We start from the raw sequence: 26,355 nt of genomic DNA, 5'->3' as shown, positions 1-26,355 counted from the left end.
CAGCTGATTGCTCTCTCACAACGCAGGGTTGCCAATCTCGATATACTGTTGTAATTATAAAAGTTGTCTTCAATATGTTTGAAATTTTCTTAAACTAACTCAAAATCAGAGTCGAATGTTATTATTTATAAATATACTAGCTGACCCCGCAGCCGTTGTCCTGCGTGAAATTATGTGTTTTGAAATGAAAAAAAGTTGAAATTATATTGTGTCGAAAATGATTTATTTTCGATTTTTCTACATTTTTTTAATGTAGCGCAACTTAATAAACATAATTTTTTGATTTCTGTTCTGGTGCGTAAATATGCAGAGAAGATGGGTATCCAACTCGTCAACACGCCACATATATCTGGCCGTGTGAAAAACATAGCATTTCCCGATTTCCTTGTGTCCTGTTGATTGTCAACGCAAGGGCAATTTTCCCTGGAAATTGAATACGTTTGAATTGAAATGGCTGTGCCTTGTATTCGATAACTACGTCATAATCATTCGGGTTCCATTACACAGTTTCGGCGCATGGAGATTGTGAAACGTAATAATGACAGATCCAACTGTGAGACGCAATTTGGAAATTCCACTGGATAATTTACGGTTTCGTCTTCCTTGTCAAGACGATCGATCAATTTATATGAGCGCAAACCTCCCGGAATTTGACTTTGAATCTTCCAGTTTAAGTCATTAACATCGGTATTTTTGGCAGCTAAAATTGCGCGTGCACTCAAGCAATTGCAGTTACGATAATTTAACCAATGACAGATAAACATTCGTGATGAATTCATCTTCCGTTGAAGTGAATTGACAAAAGGGAGGTGAAATTGATATCAAACCACTGGAAGTATCAACCGAAATTTGCCCATTTGCAATACTTAGCGAATACAATGTAAAATGTCGTCGGCAATGTAATTTTTTCGTATCCCATAATTAAAGCGAATTTGAAGGCTGATATGTCGAAATGATCTTCGCGAAAAGTATGCGAACTTCAGAGGCATGCGAAGTAACTATCGCATTGTCCTTCGTCTGTTTAAAGTGATTATCATATTCCAGCAAATGCTACTGCTGGCATGCTTCTCAAAAAGTGGCACACACTGTACCATTCACAATACGCAATGACTTAAATGAAGTTGAACCGCGAGACGCACAACAGTCGGAAAACTTTCATGAATTGCAAAAGTAAATATCCAACAAAGCGCTTTATTGCAGTTCACACCCATTCGATACTGCTGATCTCATATCGTTCAAGGCCAATAACCGCTATGTTGCTTTCTTTGGTGACGTACTTGCAAACGTATTTGATCGATTTCACCAATCTGCAATATTCAACATTGACATGAGTTTTGAATGTGAATTAGACAAAAGTGGCGAATATGGTACGATCCATGTGTTGTCAACTTCGATGTGTTGTTAACGTTGATATTCACGCCTCTAAATGCTAAATGTTCTGCCATTGTCATCTGGTGAGCGACGCCGATACAGTGAATATCCATCATTTCCCATTTCCGTTTCCAAAGGAAAAGCACATGAGTAGTGTTTCGTGCATTTATTGTCAGACATACAAACCGAAGTGGTATTGTGATGTCCGTAAGGTACATGAACCATATTGGTTTCGTATAATTCTGTTTCTATCTCTGGATCAGGAATTTCCGCTGAAATGATTTCATCAATTTGATCTGGTGTAATCACCATCCGCAACCAAAGAAGAATGTGTGCGTGCGGCAAACATATTTTTTGCTACTCAACAGAATACATTCAGCATCTAACAGCACCATATATACCATAGGTTGCTTCAAGATAAAGACCATCAAACCTCGCAGCTATTGTTTAAAAAGTCGTGCGTGATATCGTTACGATCGCTAGCTGATTGACCGCGATCCATAATTCCGCACGTATGTAATCGCATTTTGGGAGTACTTCTTGCCTTTCCTTGGGCTGCCATACGTTGATGGCAAAAAGAACGCCGACCAATATTAGCGCCACCTCTTCGTGGCTTCGTAACAAATTTCAATATGCAATTGATCACATTGTGTGAAACTCACGTAAAGTTTTCACTGAATAATTTTAAATAATTTTTCCTTTGGATAGCCGGAATAAAAAAGCAAGCGATCAAAATTGAACAATTCTAATAATTTACAAATCAAAATATTGAAAAACAAAACAAACAAAAATTGAAAAAATGTGCATGGAAAATGTTACTTTTTGGAATTGTCCAATTATCCGACTTCTCCTCAATAAAAGTATAAGGTATTCTGTTTCTAAACCTTTCCCGATCCACAACAAACAACCTTTCAATTTCAAGATTGGTTCAACCGTTCTCTTAGTGTTACTAACAAACAAACATTCATTTTTATTGTAACGTTTGTATGGGGACAAGAAAAGAGCTGTTTTTAGGGGTTTTCCGGAAATTATTCGAATTTTTCTCGCCGTAGAAACCATCTTTGAACTTCAACGAACATTTAAGAAAAAGAATTGGCCAAATTGGTCCAGGCGTTATTGAGTTATGAGCGTACATACATTTTGACGATTCATTTTTATTTATATACACACTAGAGGACCCGCCCACGTTTTACTGTGGCTGATACATACTTAGCTAGTACTACTCATAAAATCTATATGATTTCTATTGGTTAGATTATAAGTATTAGTTAAGGAATAATCGCATTTTTGGTGAAGCAACTTGTGTTAGTTTACAAAAAAGTGAATCAAAAAGCATTTCGTGCGTTAAGAAAGAATTGGTTTTTGCCGTAAAAATACTACTGAATTTGGGCTGTGCATCAGTGAAATCAATCGAGTCCAATCGATTTTCAGCCTAGTTGACTGCATATTAAGAAACGGTTCTCAAGCTCAAGAAAGACAAAAAAATCGGCTGGCAAAGTTATGGCATCGAATGATAAATGAGCCAGTTTTAATTCATTGCACTGTGTATTTGATTGCAGTTATATTCTACCATTCCCAATATTTAGCAATTTTTTTATTTTTCAGGAAGGATCAGTTTGAAATTGCTTCGAAAAGATTTCTGTATATCTCAAATTTGCCAGATCTTTTGCAATTTTAAATTGCCTGTCAAGATTCCCCCTCCAATAGTTAGCAGGCATGAAAAAAATGTTATAGCTACCCATAGATGTATTGAATCACCAAATTTATTACTTAAGAACGAACAACTCTGTCCACATTCATTATGTTGATGAAAAAAATCTTTTAGTTCGCAAAGAATTTCTCTTTTTGTGTGAGAACCAATTGTGTAGCGTTGATTTAATTCACGATTTTTATCTCCGATGAAATATATTTGTAAAAATTGATGGTTAGCGTCAGGGAGCGGTAACAATGAACCCGCTAGGTGATAAATTTGACCTTGGATCTGTAATATGTATGCAATGTTATAGGAATAAATTTTTCCCTATTCATTGAAAAAACCATCAAATATTCCATGCAATCACCTTAAATGTCGGCATAAATTGATCTCTTATAATTTTTGTAGCGCCGAAAGAAGTCATTTGAAAAGACGAATTGTACTCTTGTATATGATTTAAAAAATGTTTCGATTCTGGTGATGTCTCAAAAATTAATGATTGTAATGGTTCAGGAGGCGGCTCAAATTCCGGCAATTTTACTTTCCCGTTAGCTCAATACATTCCAGCCGTTTCACCCGAGAATTTAGCCGCTTCACAATGTGGGGATATAACATCCATCATTCCATTATATCCATGTACATTATAGTCGATTGAAGGGTCGTAATCAAATGCAGCACGGAACATATCTTCCAAAACACGACGTCGTATTCGCGTAGGTCTTGCTGAATTTCTTGCATGATGAGCTTCTTCAAATCTATTTCGTGGACGTCGCACTGCAGTTTGTGATACTCTTTGTGACAACACGCCCCGAACATTTCGAGTACGTCGACCTATGTTTGATTTTAGAAGTGCCGGCACTTTCTTTAAAATAATTTCTTATATGATCACTTCGTTTGAAACACACATGAAGAGTTTTCACTGAATAATTTTCAATAATTATTCTTTTAAAGAGCCGGAATAAAAAAGCAAGCGACCGAAATTGAACGATTCAAATAATTTACAAATCAAAATATTGAAAAACAAAACAAAAAGGAATTGTATGAAAAGTCACTTTTTGGAAATTTCCAATTTTTCGACTTTTCCTTATGAAAAGTATATGGTTTTTTTATATCTAACCCTTTCCAGATCCACAGCGAACACTTTCTGATTTCATGAAGATTGGTTCCGCCGTTCTCGAGCGTTAGCGTTACTAACAAACAAACAATCATTTTTACTTACATACATATGTACATATGTACATATAACATACATATACAAATTAAAACGTTTGTATGGGAAAAAGAAAAGGGCTGTTTTTAGGGGTTTTCCGGCAACTTTCGTAATTTTTTCTTACATAAGAACATTCTCCTAATAATAACAAATACAACAAAAAAAAATCAGCCAAATCGGTTCAGCCGTTTATGAGTGATGAAATTACAAAGAAAGTGGCATTGATTTTTATATATATATTATTTTTTATATATATATGTGTATTTTCGAATATAAAGTCAACTATAGGCACTGGAGTCACATATTAGTGTGCCGAATCTGGCTTATATCGGTCGAGCAGGTACCCAGATACATATGTGATTTTACCTAAAAGTAGGCGGCGTCACGCCCGTTATCCCATTTTGACGCCGGTTTCTTTAAAGCTTTCTTGGCTGCAACTATGCTAGAAGGCGGACAAACTGCACTTTCGGTCTTAGAATTACCACAAATCAACGAAACACCAGTTTGCAATAACGACAACAATAGCGCTATGTCGAAGATTCTTCGGATATGCAAATTTATAACTGGGGCGAAAGCACAATGTCCCATAAGAGGTCATTGGAGCCAATGAACAGCTCTTTAGTACGTTTAAGTAACAATTAAATATATTTGGTGGTGGTGATTCTCTTGTCAGGTGATTTTTGCCAGACTCTTCCAGTTATTCTTTGATCAATTGTAGCAGACAAATTAAACGCATGCCTAAATCACCTACATATATGTAAATATACAATTGTACATTATATAGCTTAGCCACAAAAACGAGTGGGCGGATCTTGTAGTTTATAGGCATAATTTATAAGGTTTCCGACGTTTCCTTTTGGGTGTTACACACTTCTTGGCAAACTTAGTTTATCCCGTTCATGGTTTAAAAATGGTACGTAATAGCTGCTTTTTCATGCTTTCTAATTTCCGGATCAGATTTGCGAATCACTGTCCATTCTTTAAAAGTCACCATTACAACAGTCCGAAAGGAGTGTATTTCTTATGGCGTTTCTTTACATAAGTACTGAATGATCATTCATCATTGTGGTGCTCCGTTTCACCGCTAATCAGAATAAAGAAAAATAAATTTACTTCATCATTTGCTATCGCTCCTTCGGATATTTTGTTTTGTAAGCAGTCTTTGTTGATATGGAGACATGAAGGGGTGATCTGTGGAACTAATCCATAGATGTATTGTTTTGATATTTATTCCCGTGTTGATTAATTTGTTTGGCTGAGCAACAAATGTGACACAAATGTCACAACTATGTTTTCACAACAAACGAAACAAGTGATGGAAACCAGGGAATCATTTGTGAAGAAATAATCGCTATATCACCTGAGATGCTCGAATATTCCAAGAAAATCATAGGGCATTAATGAGTTATGAAGGCTGTTTTTGTCAGACGAGTCTGTGACGAAATTGTATACCGCTAACGGATATACTAATAAATATTATAAATATGTACAATAATTACAACTGTAAGAGGGCATTCAAGTAAAACGGTACAAATATGATTACAAAACATTTATATTTTTTCTTGTTAACTCACATAGAGTGGTGACTTCGAAACATCAAAATACCTTCTTCACACTGACAGTGAACGTCAATTAGAAATTTAAAATTTCACTTTTCACCTGTCAACCGCAAAAGTATATAATGGTCAGGACGGATGTGGCTGTGAGGGAAAACACATACATATGTTCAGTTATGTGTTAGAGAGATGGTGAGGGCGACCTCTTAAATGTTCAAGCCAACACAACAACAATAAAACAAAACTACCGCATCGCATTAGCAATTAAAGTGTCAGCAATTGTTGAACGCACTTCGCAAAAAGTGAAAAATTTTTACATCATCACAAAAACACTTTAAAAGTGACGAAGCAACAAACTTGCTAAACAGATTTCTCACCAAAGGCAAAAGCCGCTTGTACAAAACTTATCAGTAGTCATTACTGCGTTTTAGCTCCGACAATAACAACAACTCTTATTTTATTAGCGCGGGCGTTCGACTGTGTTTTTGCTATTGTATATTGTTGCCTCGTTTTCAGTCGCCTGTCAGTTTCAATGTAACATTTTACTAATTGAACATGGATATCGCTTATCAACCGTCATCAGCGCCAGGGAGGTGGCGGCAGCGGCGACTGACAGCTGCACCAACAGCAAGCGGCCAAATATGGCACTCACCGCAAACTCTGCTAAATCCAAAACAACAAAACATAAAATAGCAACAACACACACCAAGCAAGAAAGCCTTTTTGACGCGTGCAAATTCATGAGTATTATCATTAACAACATCATTGTTGTCACTTTTATCAACATCGCACAATCAGCAGCGTATATTTTTATGTTGCGACCATTGGTCTTCGCTTGCGGCTTTGGATGATGTTTTGTTGTAGCTGTGGACACCTACGCACGCGTATAGAAAATGGTCAACCATGAATACCCGTGCAGCCCACTTTCCGCATTGAAGTGAGGAAAGGAAACAACTGCTGCCCTTTTCTGGGCTGGCAGTTAGACTTCGTTCGCTGATGTGAGCCAAACAACAATTGCGAGAAATTGCAAAATAATTTTATTTATCGCTTTGCTTTTATTGTTGTTAAAGTGTTCACTTAACAACTTGTAAACATCAAGGTCGGGGGAATACAATCATGTATTGGCAATACTTTAAATAAAACAACCAAGAAAGGGCTAAGTTGGTGCAACCGAACTGTTGAAGGTTGTAAATATCAAAGCCAGGTCAATACCTTCAGGTGCATTAGATTTAAAAGTTACAAGGGGTCTAGGGCAGGTTTTCACTCGATTTTATTAATTTCAGGAACAAAGATGCACGTTATTAGAAAAAATACGCTTCAACAATTTTAATAAAATAAATCACACATATGCTGATACATCCGGTATAAAGTCAACTGGAAATTCGAAAATCGTTATATTAGGTATAGGGGGCTAAAGAAATTATTGATCCGATTCAACCCATTTTTCACATACTGGCATACTATTGTTAGAAAAATATTTGTGATAAAAATATTGCATTTTTGTAAAGAAAAATTAAAAAATAAAACAAAAATTCAGAGAATTACTGGAATTGACCACTATATGCTTAAAAACAAGCGATTATTTCCTGAATCTGATCGTACTCATCCGACACGTTGGATATATGTATTTATTTCGTGAAGAATTTAAGCTAACATAATACGCAAATAATGCTTAGCCGATATATAGGCTTTTATCATTCGATTTCGCGTTAATCCATCAAAGCATCTCATTTGAGAAGCTAGAGAATACAGAACCATAATTTTAAAAAATCCAATATTGCAATAAAAAAGAATTGCAACCACCTATGCTACCTGTCTGATGAATGCCTTATGCTTAAACCGCTCAATGTTAGGGTATTCAAAACTCACTTTGACCCGCGACTAAGATTGCAAATGAACTTTACTTTAATTTTTGTATATTTCTACAATCAAATTTTAAATTTGTAGATATAGAAAAGTATATGGATTCAGAACGGTGTTGTGTTCAATTAAACGCAGCGACAAATTGTTGTTGAGTTGATATAAAATGCTGCTCGCAGGAACTGGGTTGACTCGAAGTTGTTTCTATCGTTTGGGAACTTTTTTGTAGCAAATATCCAATAGAAATGGTGTTCACGCTGCGTAGTGCAGAACGGAAGGTATCAAAAACGAATGTATTCTTTATCCTTTTGTCCATCTTTTTTGTTGAATGGGTTGATTGATGTAGTGTGTGTGGTGAGTTGTGTTAAGTGGTGATGTATTAGTATGGTGTCATCAGATATGGTGTATTGAGCAGTGTTTAATTAGTGTGTACCAGTTTTTCCGGGTAGAGTGGGTGGATGTTTAACTCATTTAAACTCCTTACAATGGCATTAATGATGACGTTTCTAATACTGCGAAAGTAGTTTGTTGAAAAAATTAAAACCATTGACTACTGTGTCAAAGATACGAAAACGGTAACTTGTTAAGCTCAGTGAAATCAATCGATTTATAAAAAAAGAACTCCATGATCGATTTGGTATTTCCATTCAATTTGTGGATGTAGATCCTCTATACTGGAATTATACGGAAACTTAAGCTTAAAAAGGAAAAAGGATACTGTTATGAATTTCGTGTAATTTATGTAGTTTTTGGGATATTCGCTTATTCCTATGGGGTGAAATCGGGAATAGAAACGTTTTTCTTTTTATCCATAATACTGAAGGCCACCCTACTGATCCTGTTAGTGTTGTTGTTGTGCTATCGTGTTGTAAAGACAGTATATGTCATACAACAAAGTTGGTGATTTGAAGTGTTGTCATCTAGCCTGCTTTGTGGTTAGGGGACTGTGAAGCTTTAAACCGCTTTCATTTTTTCGATGGGTTTTTGATTTAGGAAATATAAATTTTTTTGCAAAAGTGTTGCTGAGCTGGAGCAGGATAACTTAATTCAGCTAATACTGCTTTTTCCTAATAACAGACTTGGTTATTTTAAGATGGTTGACTATCGAATTTTCGTATTTTGAAGGACCTATTCAGGAACAATTAACCTAATAAACTATTACTTATAATTTAAAGTGTTAATATAAAAAAATTAAAGAAAAAAGTATTTATTAAATAACGGTGATGATAAAAGTTTATTGTGTGGGGAAAGTCTCATTTATTTTAGATCATAGCCGCCTGAGCTCAAAATTCTTACTTGGCATCTGAATTCGCGGTAGTAAATGAGCACACATTTTTTTGGCCCATGAGCTCGTTGCTTAAGTCTTTGGTATAAAACCTATTTGGTAATGAGCTGTTATTTTATAATTAGTAAATATATATTGTTTCTATTCTGTTGCTGTTATTAATTTTACACCTTCTCCTAATTCGTTTATAATTAAGAAATCACACTTTCTTTTTTATGTGTATTTCAAATGTTGAAATTAGATACCCAGCCCAATTCGAGACACCAATGGCTGGCAATTTTCCATTGAATTTCTAGATATTTGGGGGCTTTTCCAAAGAAAGTTGCTTGGCATATTTGTCCTAAAAAACAGTACGTAAATGCGCTGTTCATAGCGGCTGTTGTTGCTGTGTCATTGCTTAGCCTGACAATGGGGTAAATATTTCTGCTGATTCGAGCGCGAAAAGCAACAAATTAAAAATCGCAAAAGAGACGGCACAAAAACAAAAACATATGCAAATTAATTCCCGTATTGCGGGAATTTGAAAAAATATATATAAATAAAAATATATGTATATATTTCTTCTATCTGCTAACGCGCAGAGAAAATTAAACACGCAGTGTCGACTGTATCGCCGGAGACAAAATCCAATTTTTATTTACAAGTTACTAATATTTATACATTTACTTATTATTTACTTAAAGCTATTACATATTGGTTGAGTTTAAGGCAAAGAAAGTGACAATTTACATTAATGTCATATTCAGCATTTTTAGGCAGAACGTTAAGTGTTCTGTTTTGATTCTATTATGCCTTCTTGTGAGGGCTACAGATATTGTTTAGATAAGAATTGTTTATTCTAATGTGAACGGAAAAAGTATATCGAATTCTATTTTAATTTATGAGGCCGCACAACTACAAAGTGTAAAGATTTAATATTGTTTACAGTTAGGGTCAAGTGGCTGTGTGGAGGCTGTCATTAACTCCCCCTTCCTAAGATGAATCGTCCCCGATTCACTATTATTTTGAGTTAATTTATGGTATTTGATCTAAAAGAGCATTATATGTGACTTCTTGTAATTGCACATTTTCTATTGGTTTGGGAAATTCGCGAGATTTTTATACTCTCGCAACAATGTTGCTAAGGAGAGTATTATAGTTTTGTTCACATAACGGTTGTTTGTAAGTCCTAAAACTAAAAGAGTCAGATATAGGGTTATATATACCAAAGTGATCAGGGTGACGAGTAGAGTCGAAATCCGGATGTCTGTCTGTCCGTCCGTCCGTGCAAGCTGTAACTTGAGTAAAAATTGAGATATCATGATGAAACTTGGTACACGTATTCCTTGGCTCCATAAGAAGGTTAAGTTCGAAGTTGGTCAAAATCGGCCTACTGCCACGCCCACAAAATGGCGGAAACCGAAAACCTATAAAGTGTCATAACTAAGCCATAAATAAAGATATTAAAGTGAAATTTAGCACAAAGGATCGCATTAGGGAGGGGCATATTTGGAAGTAATTTTTTTGGAAAAGTGGGTGTGGCCCCGCCCCCTACTAAGTTTTTTGTACATATCTCGGGAACTACTATAGCTATGTCAACCAAACTCTACAGAGTCGTTTCCTTCAGGCATTTCCATACACAGTTCAAAAATGGAAGAAATCGGATAATAACCACGCCCACCTCCCATACAAAGGTAATGTTGAAAATCACTAAAAGTGCGTTAACCGACTAACAAAAAATGTCAGAAACACTAAATTTTATGAAAGAAATGGCAGAAGGAAGCTGCACCAAGGCTTTTTTTTAAAATTGAAATGGGCGTGGCCTCGCCCACTTATGGACCAAAAACCATATCTCAGGAACTACTACACCGATTTCAATGAAATTCGGTATATAATATTTTCTTAACACCCTGATGACATGTACGAAGTATGGGTGAAATCGGTTCACAACCACGCCTTCTTCCAATATAACGCTATTTTGAATTCCATCTGATGCCTTTTCTGTATAATACGAGTATATACATTAGGAATCAATGATGATAGCGGAATAAAACTTTACAAAAATACGGTATTTGAAAAATATGTAAATGACGTATAATAAAATCTCGATTATCACTTTATCATGCGAGAGTATAAAATGTTCGGTGACACCCGAACTTAGCCCTTCCTTACTTGTTTCTTCTGTTATTATATTTTCAAAGATTGTTAAATTAGTGATGTGAAATATATCTCCATATTCTTCATAAATGGAAACGTCTCCATTTTCGATAAGTACGTAGTCCTGTCGGGTATAATCTATAATATCAGCTATTGTCAAGCCAATTAGTAATGCGAAAATTGAAAGGATCATTTTGAAAACCTATAATTAATTATGATTTTATATTATCTTTATGTATAATTCTATTTCTATTATTTATTATTATGTTATTCCCCAAGTTTTCTTTAACTTGTTGTTTCTTATACCTAGGTTGTAATTTATTTCTTTCTCCTATTATTTTTTCATAAATAATTTGTCCAGGATGATATTGCTAATCTGTTCTATGTTTATTATGAAACATTAGCATTTTCTCTTGTGCTTGCTTTAGAGTGGTTGGTAAGTTTTCATAGTTTACCCTATTGTAAAGTACTTCATTTGGTTTAAAATTCGTTACTGAATGAATTGTTGTATTGTATTGTTGCGCTGCTCTAAGTACTGCTTCTAAATTACTGACAATATTGTATTCTTCTTTTATACATCTGGCTATTTCGATTATCGTTGAATGAACTCTTTCAACTTGTCCATTAGTTGTGCTATGACGTGGATCACAAAAGTAAATTTCAATATTTAACCTTTGCATTAAAGATTTAAATGTTGGTGTGGTAAAGCTTGGTTCATTATCTAAAGTAATTTGTTTTACATCTGTGAAGGTTTGAAGTAATTCTAAAACCTTTTCTTCGATATTTGACTTGTCTTCTATATGTTTTAATATTAAAAATTTTTAATAAGCGTGATGTGATAAATTTTAGTTTCTGTGCGTAAAAAATGTCTAAATGGAGCTGTTCTCCTTCTTTCTCTGGAATTGGGGCTTTACCTATTGGTATTTTCTTAGGATGGCGATCATATTTATTTTTATTGCATATTATACAATTTCGAATGTATTCTTTCATTCTTTTCCTCATTTAGGGCCAATAATACAATTTCCCTATTTGTTTAAGATTTTCATTATAGCTTCGATGAGCTCTATTATGGGTTTGTTCTATTAATCTGGACTGATCTTCTCTATTAATAATATCCATTGGAAAAAGTTTGGTAAATACAAATTTGTTTTGAAAAGTTTTTTTCAGAGCTTCTTGGATTTCGTGCAAGTCTTCAACAGTGCAGTGAATCGCTGTCACTAACTTTGGTTGAATATATTCTTTCAAAAGAGTCATTAAATTTTCTACTGTGTCATACTCTATTACATAAATGCCTTTTATTCCCAAAGGTTTCGATTAATTCCTGAATCGTGAACCTATTTTTCCTTAGTATAATTTGCTGTTTAAACTGATTTAATGGTTTTTGTGTTTCCTGTATTTGATTGTTTTCGGTACTCTGTGCCGAGTGCTCTGAATCTTCCGATTCGTTTGATAAATGGTTTAACTGAAGACGGTAAAGTGCGTCTGCTACTACATTGGTTTTACCGGGTTGGTACACAAATTTAGGAGAGAATTCTTCTATAATTGTGTGCCATCTTTTCATTTTTGGATTCGGGTTACGGGGTGATAAAGCAAATGTTAATGGTTGATGATCAGTGATGCCCAAACAATGGCATAAAGCTCCTTCTCATTAGTTGCGTAATTCTTTCAGTTTTATTAAGAGTTTTTGAAATGAAGGTAATTGGCTTACCTCCTTGTGATAGTTCCGCACCCATTGCAAAGTTAAATGCATCGGTAGTTAATACAAATATTTTTGAGTAATCGGGTTGTGTTAATTCCATTTCTGAAGCCACATGATTCTTTAATTTATTTAATGCAGATATTCCTTCCTCATTTAGAGTTAATTCAAATTTTTTTGATTTATTTTTAGAAATCCTGCCATTTTTTCCTGATAGGTATTTTGTCAAAGGTTTAGCTATCGCTGCATAGTCTTTAACAAATTTACGATAATATCCTGCAAGCCCTAAGAAACCTCTTAATTCGCGCAAACTTCTTGGTATTGGATAATTTTGATATTAATTTTATTTTATTTGGGTCTGTTTTGATAACATTCTGAGCTACTAAATAACCTAAAAACTCTATTTCTTTCTCGAAAAATTTTGATTTTTCTAATGAAATTTTCATATTAGCTTCTTTTAAAATTTGCGTAATTGTTTCCAAATCCTTCATGTGTTGAGTTATATTTTCCGAAAAGCAATTATATCATCCATATAAACGTGACAAATTTTTCCAATATGTTCTCGCAATATGTCATCCATTGCCCTCTGAAAAATTCTAGGAGCATTTTTTAAACCAAAAGGCATCCTCAAAAATTCATATTTCCCGTTATTAACGGAAAAAGCTGCTTTCTCAATATCATTCTTTGACATTATAATTTGATGAAATCCTGATTCTAGGTCGATGCTTGAAAAATATTTTGCCTTGCCTAAATTAGACAATATTACGTTAGTGTCTGGAATAAGGTAACGATCGGAAATTGTATGCTCATTTAGCTTTTTGTAATCGATTACCATTCTAAGTTTTGGTGTTACATTCTCATTTGTACCTTTTTTTGGTAGCACCCAAATAGGTGAATTATACGGACTTTTACTCGGTCTTATGATATTTTCATTAATCAATTTTTTTATTTCTTCATTAATAAACGAATTTACGGATAAGGGATATGGATATTGTCTGCTCCATATCGGATCCTCATTTTTCATTCTTATTTCTGCTTTTACTTTCGTCATGAAGGGAAAGTTTGTATTGATACTTAAATGCGTTTGAGCAATTTTTTCTTTTATATGTGTTTTAAGATCCTGCAAAACTTCATATTGATTTTCATTGTTTGAACTTTCGGAATTCTTTACCGAATAATAATTACCCTTATCATCATTCATTTCGGAGTCACTTTCACCCAGTATCGAAAAGTTATCATTTATGTTGCCGGCAAATTCATCGGCTGGCGTTGTAGAACATTCTCGTTTCACAATATTTTCTTTGTAATTATTTTTTTCATTATGCTGGTATAAATCTTCAGCCGGCGTTTCAGGATCTTTTTGTCCCAAAATAAATTTTTTTAGTATAATATTGCCGGTAAAATCTTCGGCTGGCGGTGTAAAACTTTTTTGTTCCACAATATATTTTTTATCATCGGCTGGCGTTGTAGAGCTTTCCTGCTCCACAGTATTTATTTTTTTATATTTGCCGGTATTTCCGTCGGCTGGTTTTTTGGAATCTTTATGTTCCTTAATTTTTTTATTTATACCAATATTTTTATCGCTTAGTTTAGGGGAAGCTTTTTATTCCTTATTGTTTTCTCCATTTTTATTTTCAAAATAAATGTTCATACTTTTTGCTTCATTTTTATTATTTTTTTTTTCATATAATTTATTTTCCTATTGGGCAGGTCGATAAGTGCCTCAATTTTTTTAAGGAAATTGTATCCCAATAGGAGATCTGATTCTAAACCTTCTATTTCGTAGAAAATTTCTTCGACCCCAAATATGGTTATTATATGGTAATGCTTTATTATGGAATAGCCGTTCACGGTTTTTATCCGTTTATAAATGGCTAGTTCGTTTTTGTTATTATAAACCCCAGGCTTAATGTAGCAAGAGGTTGCTTCAGTATCGACTAGAGCTTTTAAACTTTTCTTTATTTTTGAGTCGTAGAGCTTTAGATAGGGGAGTTCATCCCCTCTTTGTCTAAAAAATGACTCTCATTCATGTTGTTTATCTTCTGGGTTTTCTCCTGTGGGCGAAAGCTATAATTGCTTTCCCTTGGTCGTTTTATTCCTTGGATGTTTTTATTTGAAATATACCTATTTGGTTGGTCCATATTGGCTTGATGGCTTGTACTGGCCAATGGTTTTCAAAAAATTGGGGAATTTATGGCTATTGTTTAGTTGGGGCTTTGGGTAATTTTCCCTTCGGTATGATCTAGACATAGATGGATCTATATCCATTGGTTCTGGTTTTGGCATGTTGTTCCTCTGAGGAAATCGTAAATTATTACTTGGCTGAAACTGTTTTACTCTTGTCCTTTCATTTGCAAAATTTTTGCAAATCGAGCTCTCAAATCGAGCTCTCTGATTATTGGACTCTAATTCCTGAGGGAAAATATAATATCTCTTAATGGAGCGTTAATTCCGGTTATAAATATTCTAAGAGCCTGGTCTCTATTCTTTTTGTTCAATTCTTTGGTTATTGGTGCGGCCCCTCCATAAGACATCATCAACGTTAGTTTTTTGTTAACTAAATTATAATATTCAATGACCGTCATTGAGCCTTGTCGTAGAACACTCATTTCTTGTTCTATGATATGTATTGGACGTTTGTCCAAATACGCAAAATCGAGACGCGCAATTATCGCGTCAAAATTTAACACAGTACCATGGTTGGTTAATGTGTCATTTGCTTCTAGTGTAATTTTGTTACGCAAAATCGTAAGGACTGCGAAGTACTTTCCGCTACCTCTTACATAGAGGCCCATAACGTTATGTGCTGCTTCGCGCCAGCTAACATAAGCGTTTATTCTTCCTGAAAATTCTGGTAAGGATTTTATAACATCTAGTGACTCATGACACTGAATGTTGTCATTTATTATTTCCGTCTGAAAATCTGTTACCCTGTGTGTTTCAGTTTCAACTTGAGTTTTTAATCTGTCAATTTCTTGCCTTATTGTAATATTGCTTTCCGCATTTCCGAGGATTTTATATTTTTATTATTTATCTTTTATAAAGATCCACGATCACGTATCCTTTTCCGAGGATATTTTGTTTTTCGTGTGCTCCACGTTGGGCGCCAATTAATTCCCGTATTGCGGGAATTTGAAAAAAAATATATATTTCTTCTATCTGCCAACGCGCAGAGAAAATTAAACACGTCGTGTCGACTGTATCGCCGGAGACAAAATCCAATTTTTATTTACAAGTTACTAATATTTATACATTTACTTATTATTTACTTAACGCTATTACATATTGGTTGAGTTTAATACAAAGAAAGTGTCAATTTACATTAATGTCATATTCAGCATTTTTAGGCACGTTAAGTGTTCTGTTTTGATTTGATTATGCCTTCTTGTGAGGGCTACAGATATTGTTTAGATAAGAATGGTTTATTCTAATGTGAACGGAAAAAGTATATCGAATTCTATTTAAATTTATTAGGCCGCACAACTACAAAGTGTAAAGATTTAATATTGCTTACAGTTATGGTCAAGTGGCTGTGTGGAGGCTGTCATTAACTTGCATGCCAGACGACAAAATGAATTGCAGGTGGCTTACTACTGTCACATTTTTTACTGACATAGCTATGTCATAAGCTGAAAGTTATAATCGTCTTTGTTGGTAGAAAAATTGTTTGATATTGAACAACACGTTTCCCTTTGACCCATGTGATTATGAAATGTTTTATATTACCTCCTTAATTTGAACTTTGTTTTACTTTTATTACATACCGAAAGAGAAAGTAAGAAGATTCTCAAATAAAGCGATTTAACAGATAATTGCAGGGAAGATCTCATATATTTATCAAAAAATTGAAGATCTCTCAAAAATTAGAATACTATATTGAAATATTGAAAATACTGAAGAGAGTGCACTCAGTTTCATTTCAAATTTCTTTTTGGAAAAAATTATATTTAAGTATGTTATTGAAGACTTGGTATCGCCCCTACAGAAAGTTTGTATTGCATGTGGGCAAAATCGGACTAAAAATTGACAAAATAACGAAAAGGAAAAATCTGTAAATGAATATGACTAATCCAGCATTAAGATGAAATCAGGTGCAATTGGATGAATTCAAGAATGGGTGAGACCCTGTCCACATTTAGGTATAATCTTACATCTCAGGAACCACTCGACCAATTTTAAAATTATCGTCAGATCTTTATGTCACAGTGACCAATCGGCACTCCTACTTCTCACATAACAAAATTTTAAATTCCATCTGCGTATTTAACCAAAAATCCACATTTTACTAATCCCATTTTCATATCCAATTAATTAATGTTGCGGACATAAGTGATCTATACAACTACTGAAAACCTACCGCTGAAAAAAGGTCGTCTATATACAAGGTGTGTTCCAAAGTAAATAGGACTTAAAAAACACAGAACAAATGGTTTTTTCGGCAAAATCAATTTATTTTATTGAAAATAGTCTCCTTCTGCTTCAATACAGCTTTTTGCACGGTCCAAAAGCATGTCGAACGAGTGTTTTAGCTCGTTGGCCGGTATGGCCGCCAGTATGCCGGTGCAAGCCTTTTGACTGGCCTCTACGTGTGCATATCCTTTCATGGGCAATTGAATTTTTCCGAAAACAAAGAAGTCGCACGGTGCCATATCAGGTAAATACGGGGAGTGGCTAATGGTTAAAATGTAATTTTTGGTCAAATAATCGTTCTTCGAATGTTGGATTCTGAGCACTTTTGGTCGTCAGTCAATTTGTGCCGAACAAACCGTGCACACACCTTTCGTAAGACCAAATGTTCGGTCAAAATGCGATAAATCGATGTTTTGGAGATGTTCAATTCTATTTCCATGAATTTCAATGATGATTTCGGCTGATTTTTGATGAATTCACGCACAGTTTCGATGGATAGATGGAGATTTCCAATTTTAAAACAAAATTTAATGTTGGCTCTTTGTTCGAAGCTCATTTTCGCACCGATAACACAAACATACTGACACTTAAAACGCAATAACTTCACTTCCAATCAATGAAATGTCATGAAATCACTCACTGGACAATCGATAAAGATAGCAGATTCTAACGCACTAATCGACATATAGATGGCGCCACCAGGAGACGCTAGATTCAAAAAGTCCTTTGGAATTCACCTTGTGTGTAGAACGGGCACTCTTTTCCGTTTTACGACAATTGAGACGAAGCTATGAATGATGCTTACTAAAAACATAAAAAAAACAAAATTGAAGAAAATTCCGAAGAAACGATAAAGTCCGAAAAAAATTTAAGAAAATATAGTGGTTTGCGTGGCGAATGTATATCTTCTTCTTAATTGGCGTAGAAACCGCTTAAGCGATTATAGCCGAGTTAACAACAGCGCGCCAGTCGTTTCTTCTTTTCGCTACGTGGCGCCAATTCGATATTCCAAGCGAAGCCATGTCCTTCTCCACTTGGTCCTTCCAACGGAGTGGAGGTCTTCCTCTGCTTCCCCCGGCGGGTACTGCGTCGAATACTTTCAGAGCTGGAGTGTTTTCGTCCATCCGGACAACATGACCTCGCCAGCGTAGCCGCTGTCTTTTAATTCGCTGAACTATGTCGATGTCGTCGTATATCTCGTACAGCTCATCGTTCCATCGAATGCGGTATTCGCCGTGGCCGACGCGCAAAGGACCATAAATCTTTCACAGAACTTTTCTCTCGAAAACTCGCAACGTCGACTCATCCGTTGTTGACATCGTCCAAGACTCTGCACCATACAGCAGGACGGGAATTATGAGTGACTTATAGAGTTTGGTTTTTGTTTGTCGAGAGAGAACTTTGCTTCTCAATTGCCTACTCAGCCCGAAGTAGCACCTGTTGGCAAGATTTATCCTGCGTTGGATTTCTCGGCTGACATTGTTGGTGGTGTTTACGCTGGTTCCAAGATAGACGAAATTATCTACGACTACAAAGTTATGACTGTCAACAGTGACGTGAGTGCCAAGTCGCGAGTGCGACGACTGTTTGTTTGATGACAGGAGATATTTCGTCTTGCCCTCGTTCACTGCCAGACCCATTTTCTGTGCTTCCTTGTCCAGCCTGGAGAAAGCAGAACTAACGGCGCGGGTGTTGAGGCCGATGATATCAATATCATCGGCATACGCCAGCAACTGTACACTCTTATAGAAGATGGTACCTTCTCTATTTAGTTCTGCGGCTCGAAATATTTTCTTCAAAAGCAGGTTGAAAAAGTCGCATGATAGGGAATCGCCTTGTCTGAAACCTCGTTTGGTATCGAACGGCTCGGAGAGGTCCTTCCCGATCCTGACGGAGCTTTTGGTGTTACTCAACGTCAGTTTACACAGCCGTATTAGTTTTTCGGGGATACCAAATTCAGACATCGCGGCATAAAGGCAGCTCCTTTTCGTGCTGTCGAAAGCAGCTTTGAAATCGACGAAGAGGTGGTGTGTGTCGATTCTCCTCTCACGGGTCTTTTCTAAGATTTGGCGCATGGTGAATATCTGGTCGGTTGTTGATTTTCCAGGTCTAAAGCCACACTGATAAGGTCCAATCAGTTTGTTGACGGTGGGCTTTAATCTTTCACACGGTACGCTCGATAGAACCTTATATGCGATGTTGAGGAGGCTAATCACACGGTAGTTGGCGCAGATTGTGGGGTCACCTTTCTTATGGATTGGGCATAGCACACTTAAATTCCAATCGTTGGGCATGCTTTCGTCCGACCATATTTTACAAAGAAGCTGATGCATGCACCTTATCAGTTCTTCGCCGCCGTGTTTGAATAGCTCGGCCGGCAATCCGTCGGCCCCTGCCGCTTTGTTGTTCTTCAGGCGGGCAATTGCTATTCGAACTTCTTCATGGTCGGGTAATGGAACGTCTGCTCCATCGTCATCGATTGGGGAATCGGGTTCTCCTTCTCCTGGTGTTGTGCGTTCACTGCCATTCAGCAGGCTGGAGAAGTGTTCCCTCCATAATTTAAGTATGCTCTGGGCATCAGTGACTAGATCACCTTTGAGGGTTCTACAAGAGTACGCTCCGGTCTTGAAACCTTCTGTAAGCCGCCGCATTTTTTCGTAGAAATTTCGAGCATTACCCCTGTCGGCCAGCTTATCAAGGTACTCACGCATTTCAGCCTCTTTCTTCTTCTGTCTACAAATGCTTCTCGCTTCCCTCTTCAACTCTCGGTATCTATCCCATCCCGAACGTGTAGTGGTCGATCGTAACGTTGCGAGGTAGGCAGCCTGTTTTCTCTCCGCTGCGACACGACACTCCTCGTCGTACCAGCTGTTCTTTTGCACTTTCCGAAAACCAATGGTTTCGGTTGCAGCTGAACGTAAGGAGTTTGAAATGCCGTCCCACAGTTCCCTTATACCGAGTTGTTGACGAGTGCTCTCAGAGAGCAGGAGTGCAAGCCGAGTAGAAAATCGTTCGGCTGTCTGTTGTGATTGCAGCTCTCTCGACGTCGAACGGGCGGGTGCGAATCTTAGCTGCAACAAGATAGTGGTCCGAGTCGATGTTAGGACCTCGGAGTGCACACACATCTAAAACACTGGAGACGTGTCTTCCGTCTGTCACAACATGATCGATCTGGTTGGTAGTTTTTCGATCCGGAGACAGCCAGGTAGCTTGATGAATCTTCTTATGCTGGAATCTAGTACTACAGATAACCATATTTCGGGCCCCGGCGAAGTCCATCAGCCTCAACCCATTAGGGGATGTTTCGTCGTGGAGGCCGAATTTACCGACCGTAGCGCCAAAGACACCTTCTTTGCCCACCCTGGCGTTAAAGTCGCCAAGCAGCCTTCACAAGTGCGCTCCAAGCACTCATAAAAGGCATCTTTGGTCACATCGTCCTTCTCTTCCGACGGGGCGTGGGCGCAAATCAGCGATATGTTGAAGAACCTCGCTTTGATGCGGATTGTGGCTAGACGTTCATTCACCGCAGTGAATGATAGTACTCGGCGACGGAGTCTCTCTCCCACCACGAATCCTACACCAAACTTGCGCTCCTTTATATAGCCACTGTAGTAAATGTCACAAGGACCTACTCGTCTCTGTCCTTGTCCCGTCCATCGCATTTCTTGGACGGCGGTGATGTCAGCCTTTGTTTTTACGAGGACATCAACCAGCTGGGCAGCGGCACCTTCCCAATTAAGGGACCGGACATTCCAGGTGCATGCCCTTATCTCGTAGTCCTTATTTCGTTTGCCATGGTCGTCATCAAAAGGGGGGTTTCTCTTCCGAGGCTGTCGCTTTCTTTTCATTGGGGGTGTTTTTTACGTGGCGGGTCCCAAACCCAGCGCACAACCCTTGTAGGGAATGTTTCGCCTTCTCACTTTAGCTCGCCTTCGAACGGATGTTCTTAGGCTACCCAGAGGATACTTGGTCAAAGACCGGAAGTAGTGAGCTGCTTGAGCCATGTGTAAAAGAATCGTTTCTGGCCATTCCCAAGTGAATGGCGATCAGAGAACTTTCCTCACTTGCGTGAACTTCTTCACATGACTCCATCCTCCGGCGAATGTATATACATATGTATATATAAATGATCTTGAAGATAGGACGAGTTGAAATCCAAGTGACTGTCTGTCTGTCAGTCCTACAAACGATTATATGAGCAAAAAATTACGATACATTAATGAAACTTAGTACCCGTGTTCGCTGGCAAAACAGTAAAGACAAGTTTGTAGATGGGCACCATCCACAAGACGTAGAAAACCAGTAAAATGCCATAACTAAACCCCATAATAAGGTACAAGGATATTATTTAGTAAGCCGAATTGCATTAGGAAGGGAAATCTGGGGCTGAAAAATTTGTTAGAAGTGAGTTGGTCCAACCCTCTAATAAGTTTAAAGTACATATCTCCTAAATCATTCAAACTATATGAATAAAATTCATTAGAAGCATATTTTCTTGGCTTAACTACTCACCCTGTGAAAATATAATGGGATTAAATCCATGCCCTCTCCCCATATAAAAACTACTGAAAGTGCAATGTGCCAAAGGTATTATATTTTACTCCCAGATGATACAAGAGGGCTTTATAGGAACCGGAATCAAATTTGGATGATGGGCGTAAAAACTCATACCTTCAGACCTACTCGACCAATTTCAACCAAGTTCTGCACATAACGCCTACTTCACATACAATTTTAAATTCCATCTCTCACTAAATCTAAAAATAGTCAAAACCGGACCATATTTGTTCACACTGCCTGTTACTAACTTTTTACCGGAAATATCGGACTCTCTGTGAAATATATTATTGCAATTTCTAGAGAGTCGCTTTCTGATAATTGTATGTCTGTGTGACAAAAATCGATTGAATCGAATTCCTTTAGCCCCATATAACAAATGTATAGTAATTTTCGAACTTCCGGTTGACTTTATACCGCATCTATCGGCAAATGTGAGAGTTATTTTAATTAAATATAAATGAATAAAACTGGGTGAAAACTTTCCCAGACCCCATATAACTAACAAATCTTATGCAGCTGAAAGTATTTTCCCGGCTTTGATCCTGATAAGTTGATTGATTAATATGAGGAATGCACTGCGACCTTTGGTCTATTGTGCCCTCTCCTAACTTACATAGACTCACCTAGCCCCAGCGCATCGATGAAGTTCAGTAGCCTTCTGGGCGCTAGTGAGGCTATGCTATCCCTGTCCGGAAGCACTGCTCCGAGGGCCTTAGTCCTGCGTCTACAGACTGCTGCGCAGTCAATCAGCAGGTGCTCCGGGGTTTCAGGCTCCAGGTCGCAGAACCGGCAGTTAATGCAAGAGGATAGGCCCATGTTATACAGGTGCCTATTCAGCTTACAGTGGCCGGTATACCATGCGACCAGCAGCCTGAGTTTGTTCCTTGGAAGGTTAATTATAACCTTGAACCTGCTTAGATTGTATCCTCTCATTAGCAGTTTGGCATGTCTCATACCACGCGTTTGCCGCCAATGCTCCTCTCTGCCCACTCCTTCTTCCCTGCGAAGTAGCTCCTTTATGGTGTGTGGACCTACCCCAATAAAGGGTTCTGGTCCCACCATCTTGGTGGAGGCTGCGGAGCGGGCTAGCTCATCCGCCAGTTCATTGCCGGCTATACCTCTGTGACCGGGCACCCAGATTAGGTGTACCTGGTTACGTTCTGCAAGGCTATTCAGCCTCTCCCTGCACTCCTGCACTAATAGCGATTTGATTTCGTAGGAAGTGATCGCTTTTAGCGCCGCTTGGCTATCACTGAGAATGGCTATTCTCTCATTGCGATAGTTGCGGTGGAGGTTTATTTCTATACACCGACTTATGGCATAAACTTCTGCCTGGAAAATGCTCGGGAACTCTCCCATGGGTATGGAGAGCTTAGTGCGTGGGCCAGCAATCCCCGCACCGATCCCCTCCGACATTTTTGATCCGTCGGTGTACCACCTTAGCGTACTATTCCTCAGCATCAGTTCGAGGTTGGATTCATTCCACTCATCCTTGCTGCCGAGGGTGACCTTAAACTTTCTCTTAAAGTTAACTATTTTGGTAGTGCTGTCCCTCGAGGAGGGCTGATGGTACATCGCCACTTATCTTTTCCATCCTCTGGGACGAGATTACTCTACCTTTGCCCCACCCCTCTGCCGTTAATTGCAGAATTGTGTGCTTGGCTACCTGACCGATAACCAAGTGAAGCGGAGTAAGCTCCGTCAGAGCCTCCAGTGCTGCCGTTGGACAGGTGCGCATTGCGCCCGTCATGCAGACACAGGCTAGCCGTTGCAGCTTCGATAGCTTGGTCCTAACCGAAGTCTGCGACGCTATTGAGGCCCAGGCTACCGCCCCATATGTGATTATAGGTCGCACTATCATGGTGTACAACCACCTGAGGATCCTTGGCTTACAGCCCCAGGATTTGCCCGCCAGCCGGTTGCACACCATTAAAGCTTTTGTTGCCTTGACCAGGGTCAGGTTTACATGCTGATTCCACCGCAACGAAGAGTCTAGCATTAACCCTAGGTATTTGACACTTCTGGTCATTCCTATCTCTCTGCCCCCAAGTGTAAGGTTCCTGAGACCGGGTAGGGACCTGCGTCTCGTAAACGGGACTACGGTCGTCTTAGAGGGATTGATGTTTAATTCAACCTCTTTACACCACATCTTCGCCAGGTTTAGACCTCTTTGTATTAGGTCACAGAGAGTGTCTTCGTATTTGCCTCTTGCTATAATTACAATGTCGTCCGCATACCCTTGGCAGCGGATCCCATTGTTTGTTAGCAGTACTAACAGGTCGTCTACAACTAGACTCCATAGCAGGGGTGATAACACACCTCCCTGTGGGCAGCCTCTTGTTGTGCCAAGACGAATCCTTTTATCACCTACTGTGGTCTCAGCAACTCTGGTACGCAACACAGATTCAATCCATCTGCGCACCGGTGCTGCCACATTCCTTTTCTCCAATGCCTTGGCTACACTTTTATGAGATGTGTTGTCAAAGGCACCTTCGATGTCCAAGAACGCGCAAAGCATCACCTCTCCATGCTCCAGTGAACTCTCTATTTCAGAGGTTATCTGGTACAGAGCAGTGTTAGTGGATCTACCCGCTCTGTAGGCGTGCTGAGCCGCATGCAGGGGTGCTCTCTTCAGCGCTGTTGACCTTATTTCATTGTCCACGATCTTCTCCATGGTTTTTAGTAGGAAAGACGTTAGACTGATTGGCCTGAAGGATTTCGCCAATGAGTAGTCCTTCCTACCCACCTTGGGTATAAAGATCACCTTCGCTGTCCTCCATACTTCAGGGATGTACGCCAGTGCGAGGCTTTCCCTCAGCAGCCGAATCAGGTGAGGCAGTAAATGCTGCTCACCCTGTTGTAACAGCGCTGGAAAAATACCATCCACTCCCGGAGACTTGAATCTCTCAAACGAGGCCATTGCCCACCGGATCGAGTCCGCCGTAAAAAGCCGTTTGGCGGTACTCCAATCCTCGCGGGTTGGCCTGTGCTCGATCGCAGGGAGACACTGGTCTTCCCGAACCGTCTCCGGGAAGTGCGCCCGCAGGAGCTCCGTCGCTCTGTCCTCTGCGCTGGTCGTGAATGTCCCATCACCTCTTTTGATTGCTACTACTGCGTCGTTGGTGCCTTTCGCCAGAGCTTTATGCAGCCGGGCTGCCTCTGGCGTTGAGGTAACGTTCTCGCAGAATCTCCTGAAGCTAGCCTGCTTTGCAGACCTGATCTCCTTATTGTATAAAGTGAGATAGCTCCTATATTCCTCCCAGACCCCCGTACGCTTCGCTTTGTTGAATAGTCTGCGTACTTTTTTACGGAGGTCTGATAGTTTCCTGGACCACCAGGGACTGTTTCGCCTTTCTGTGGTCACTTGTAGGGGCAGCTGCCATGATAAGCGTTAATGACAGACTCGTTTAGCTTAGATAGCCTAAACTCCAAGCCCGGGCCTGACACGCTGTTATCGGTCTGCTCCCCCCTGCCCAATTCCTCACCTAGTGTAACCCTGAAGGCGTCCCAGTCCGCCTTCCGAGGGTTGCGTCTTGGGAGGAGTTTTCTGACCTCTGCCTTTAGCGTGAACCTCAAAATCCTGTGGTCTGACATGGAGGGCTCCGTAGAGACCCTCCATTGCGAGACCAATCCATTTGCAGGCTCATTACTCAAGGTGAGGTCCAACACCTCCCTCCTGTTAATGGTTACGAAAGTGGGTTCACACCCTACATTTTCAATCTCTAAATTGCTTCCTAAAACATATTCTAATAGGGACTCACCTCTCGCGTTGCAGTCAGTGCTGCCCCATTCTGTGTGGTGAGCGTTAGCATCGCAGCCGATGACGAGGGGGAGCTTGTGCCGTTTGCAGTGCTCTACCAGCCTTTCCACCGCCTCCGGGGGCGCCGTTGCTGTCTCTCCCGGAAAGTATGCTGAGGCCAGGACGAAGTCTTTGCCTTCAGTATCCCTGGCCTGTACCGCCACCAAGTCCTGTGTCAGAAACTCTGAAATGCAAAAGAAATCAATATTGCTTCTGACAACTATACACGTCCTAGGCCTCTCGCTAGAGAGGTCCCAGATTACCTTATTTGCCTCCGTCTTGAGGCCCTTTGCCTCTCCTTTATAGACCCAAGGTTCTTGGATCAGCAGTGCGCCCAGTTTCTCCGCAGTGAACCTGCTTGCAATGACAGCCGAGGCTGCCGCCGCATGATGCAGGTTCACTTGGGCAATTTCTATGACGCCGACCATCATAGAGTGGGCTCGAGGAGGGAGAGATCCTCTACCCCGCCGTCAATCGCACTGCTGCCCATTGGGCCTCCTAGTCCGTCTAGGAGCTCCTGCGTTGAGGGTAGCTCCGTGCTCCGGTCATCCGCGGGGACGTCAGTGGTCGTTGCTGGCCCTGCCTGTCCGGACTTGCTCCCGCAGGGCTGCTCCGACAACTCGTCCACCTCCATTTTTGTTTCCTCCGGGGCGGACTCAGGCACTGCCTGATTGTCGACGCCCTTGTCCTGAAGAGTCTCAGGCGCTTTAGCTTCCTTGCTCGCGGTGTCAGCAGGCTTGTAGGGCCGCATGACGACCGTGCTATACCTGTAAAACAGG

General features: G+C 39.2%; 1 protein-coding gene across 1 annotated transcript in view; it reads right to left on the bottom strand.

Moving 5' to 3' along the window:
- The window catches only part of LOC126751553 (uncharacterized), a 29,273-nt gene extending 3,127 nt beyond the window's left edge, over positions 1-26,146 (bottom strand). The window contains exon 1 of the mRNA XM_050461922.1: positions 25,539-26,146. Within this exon, the coding sequence (XP_050317879.1) occupies positions 25,539-26,007 (469 nt within the window). The 5' untranslated portion in view covers positions 26,008-26,146. The remainder of the gene's footprint in view (positions 1-25,538) is intronic.
- Positions 26,147-26,355: the final 209 nt, after the last annotated feature.

This window comes from Bactrocera neohumeralis, chromosome 2, assembly GCF_024586455.1.
Source record: "Bactrocera neohumeralis isolate Rockhampton chromosome 2, APGP_CSIRO_Bneo_wtdbg2-racon-allhic-juicebox.fasta_v2, whole genome shotgun sequence".
NCBI classification, from domain to species: Eukaryota; Metazoa; Arthropoda; class Insecta; order Diptera; family Tephritidae; genus Bactrocera; species Bactrocera neohumeralis.
This window is presented reverse-complemented; position numbering and strand designations above follow the sequence as displayed.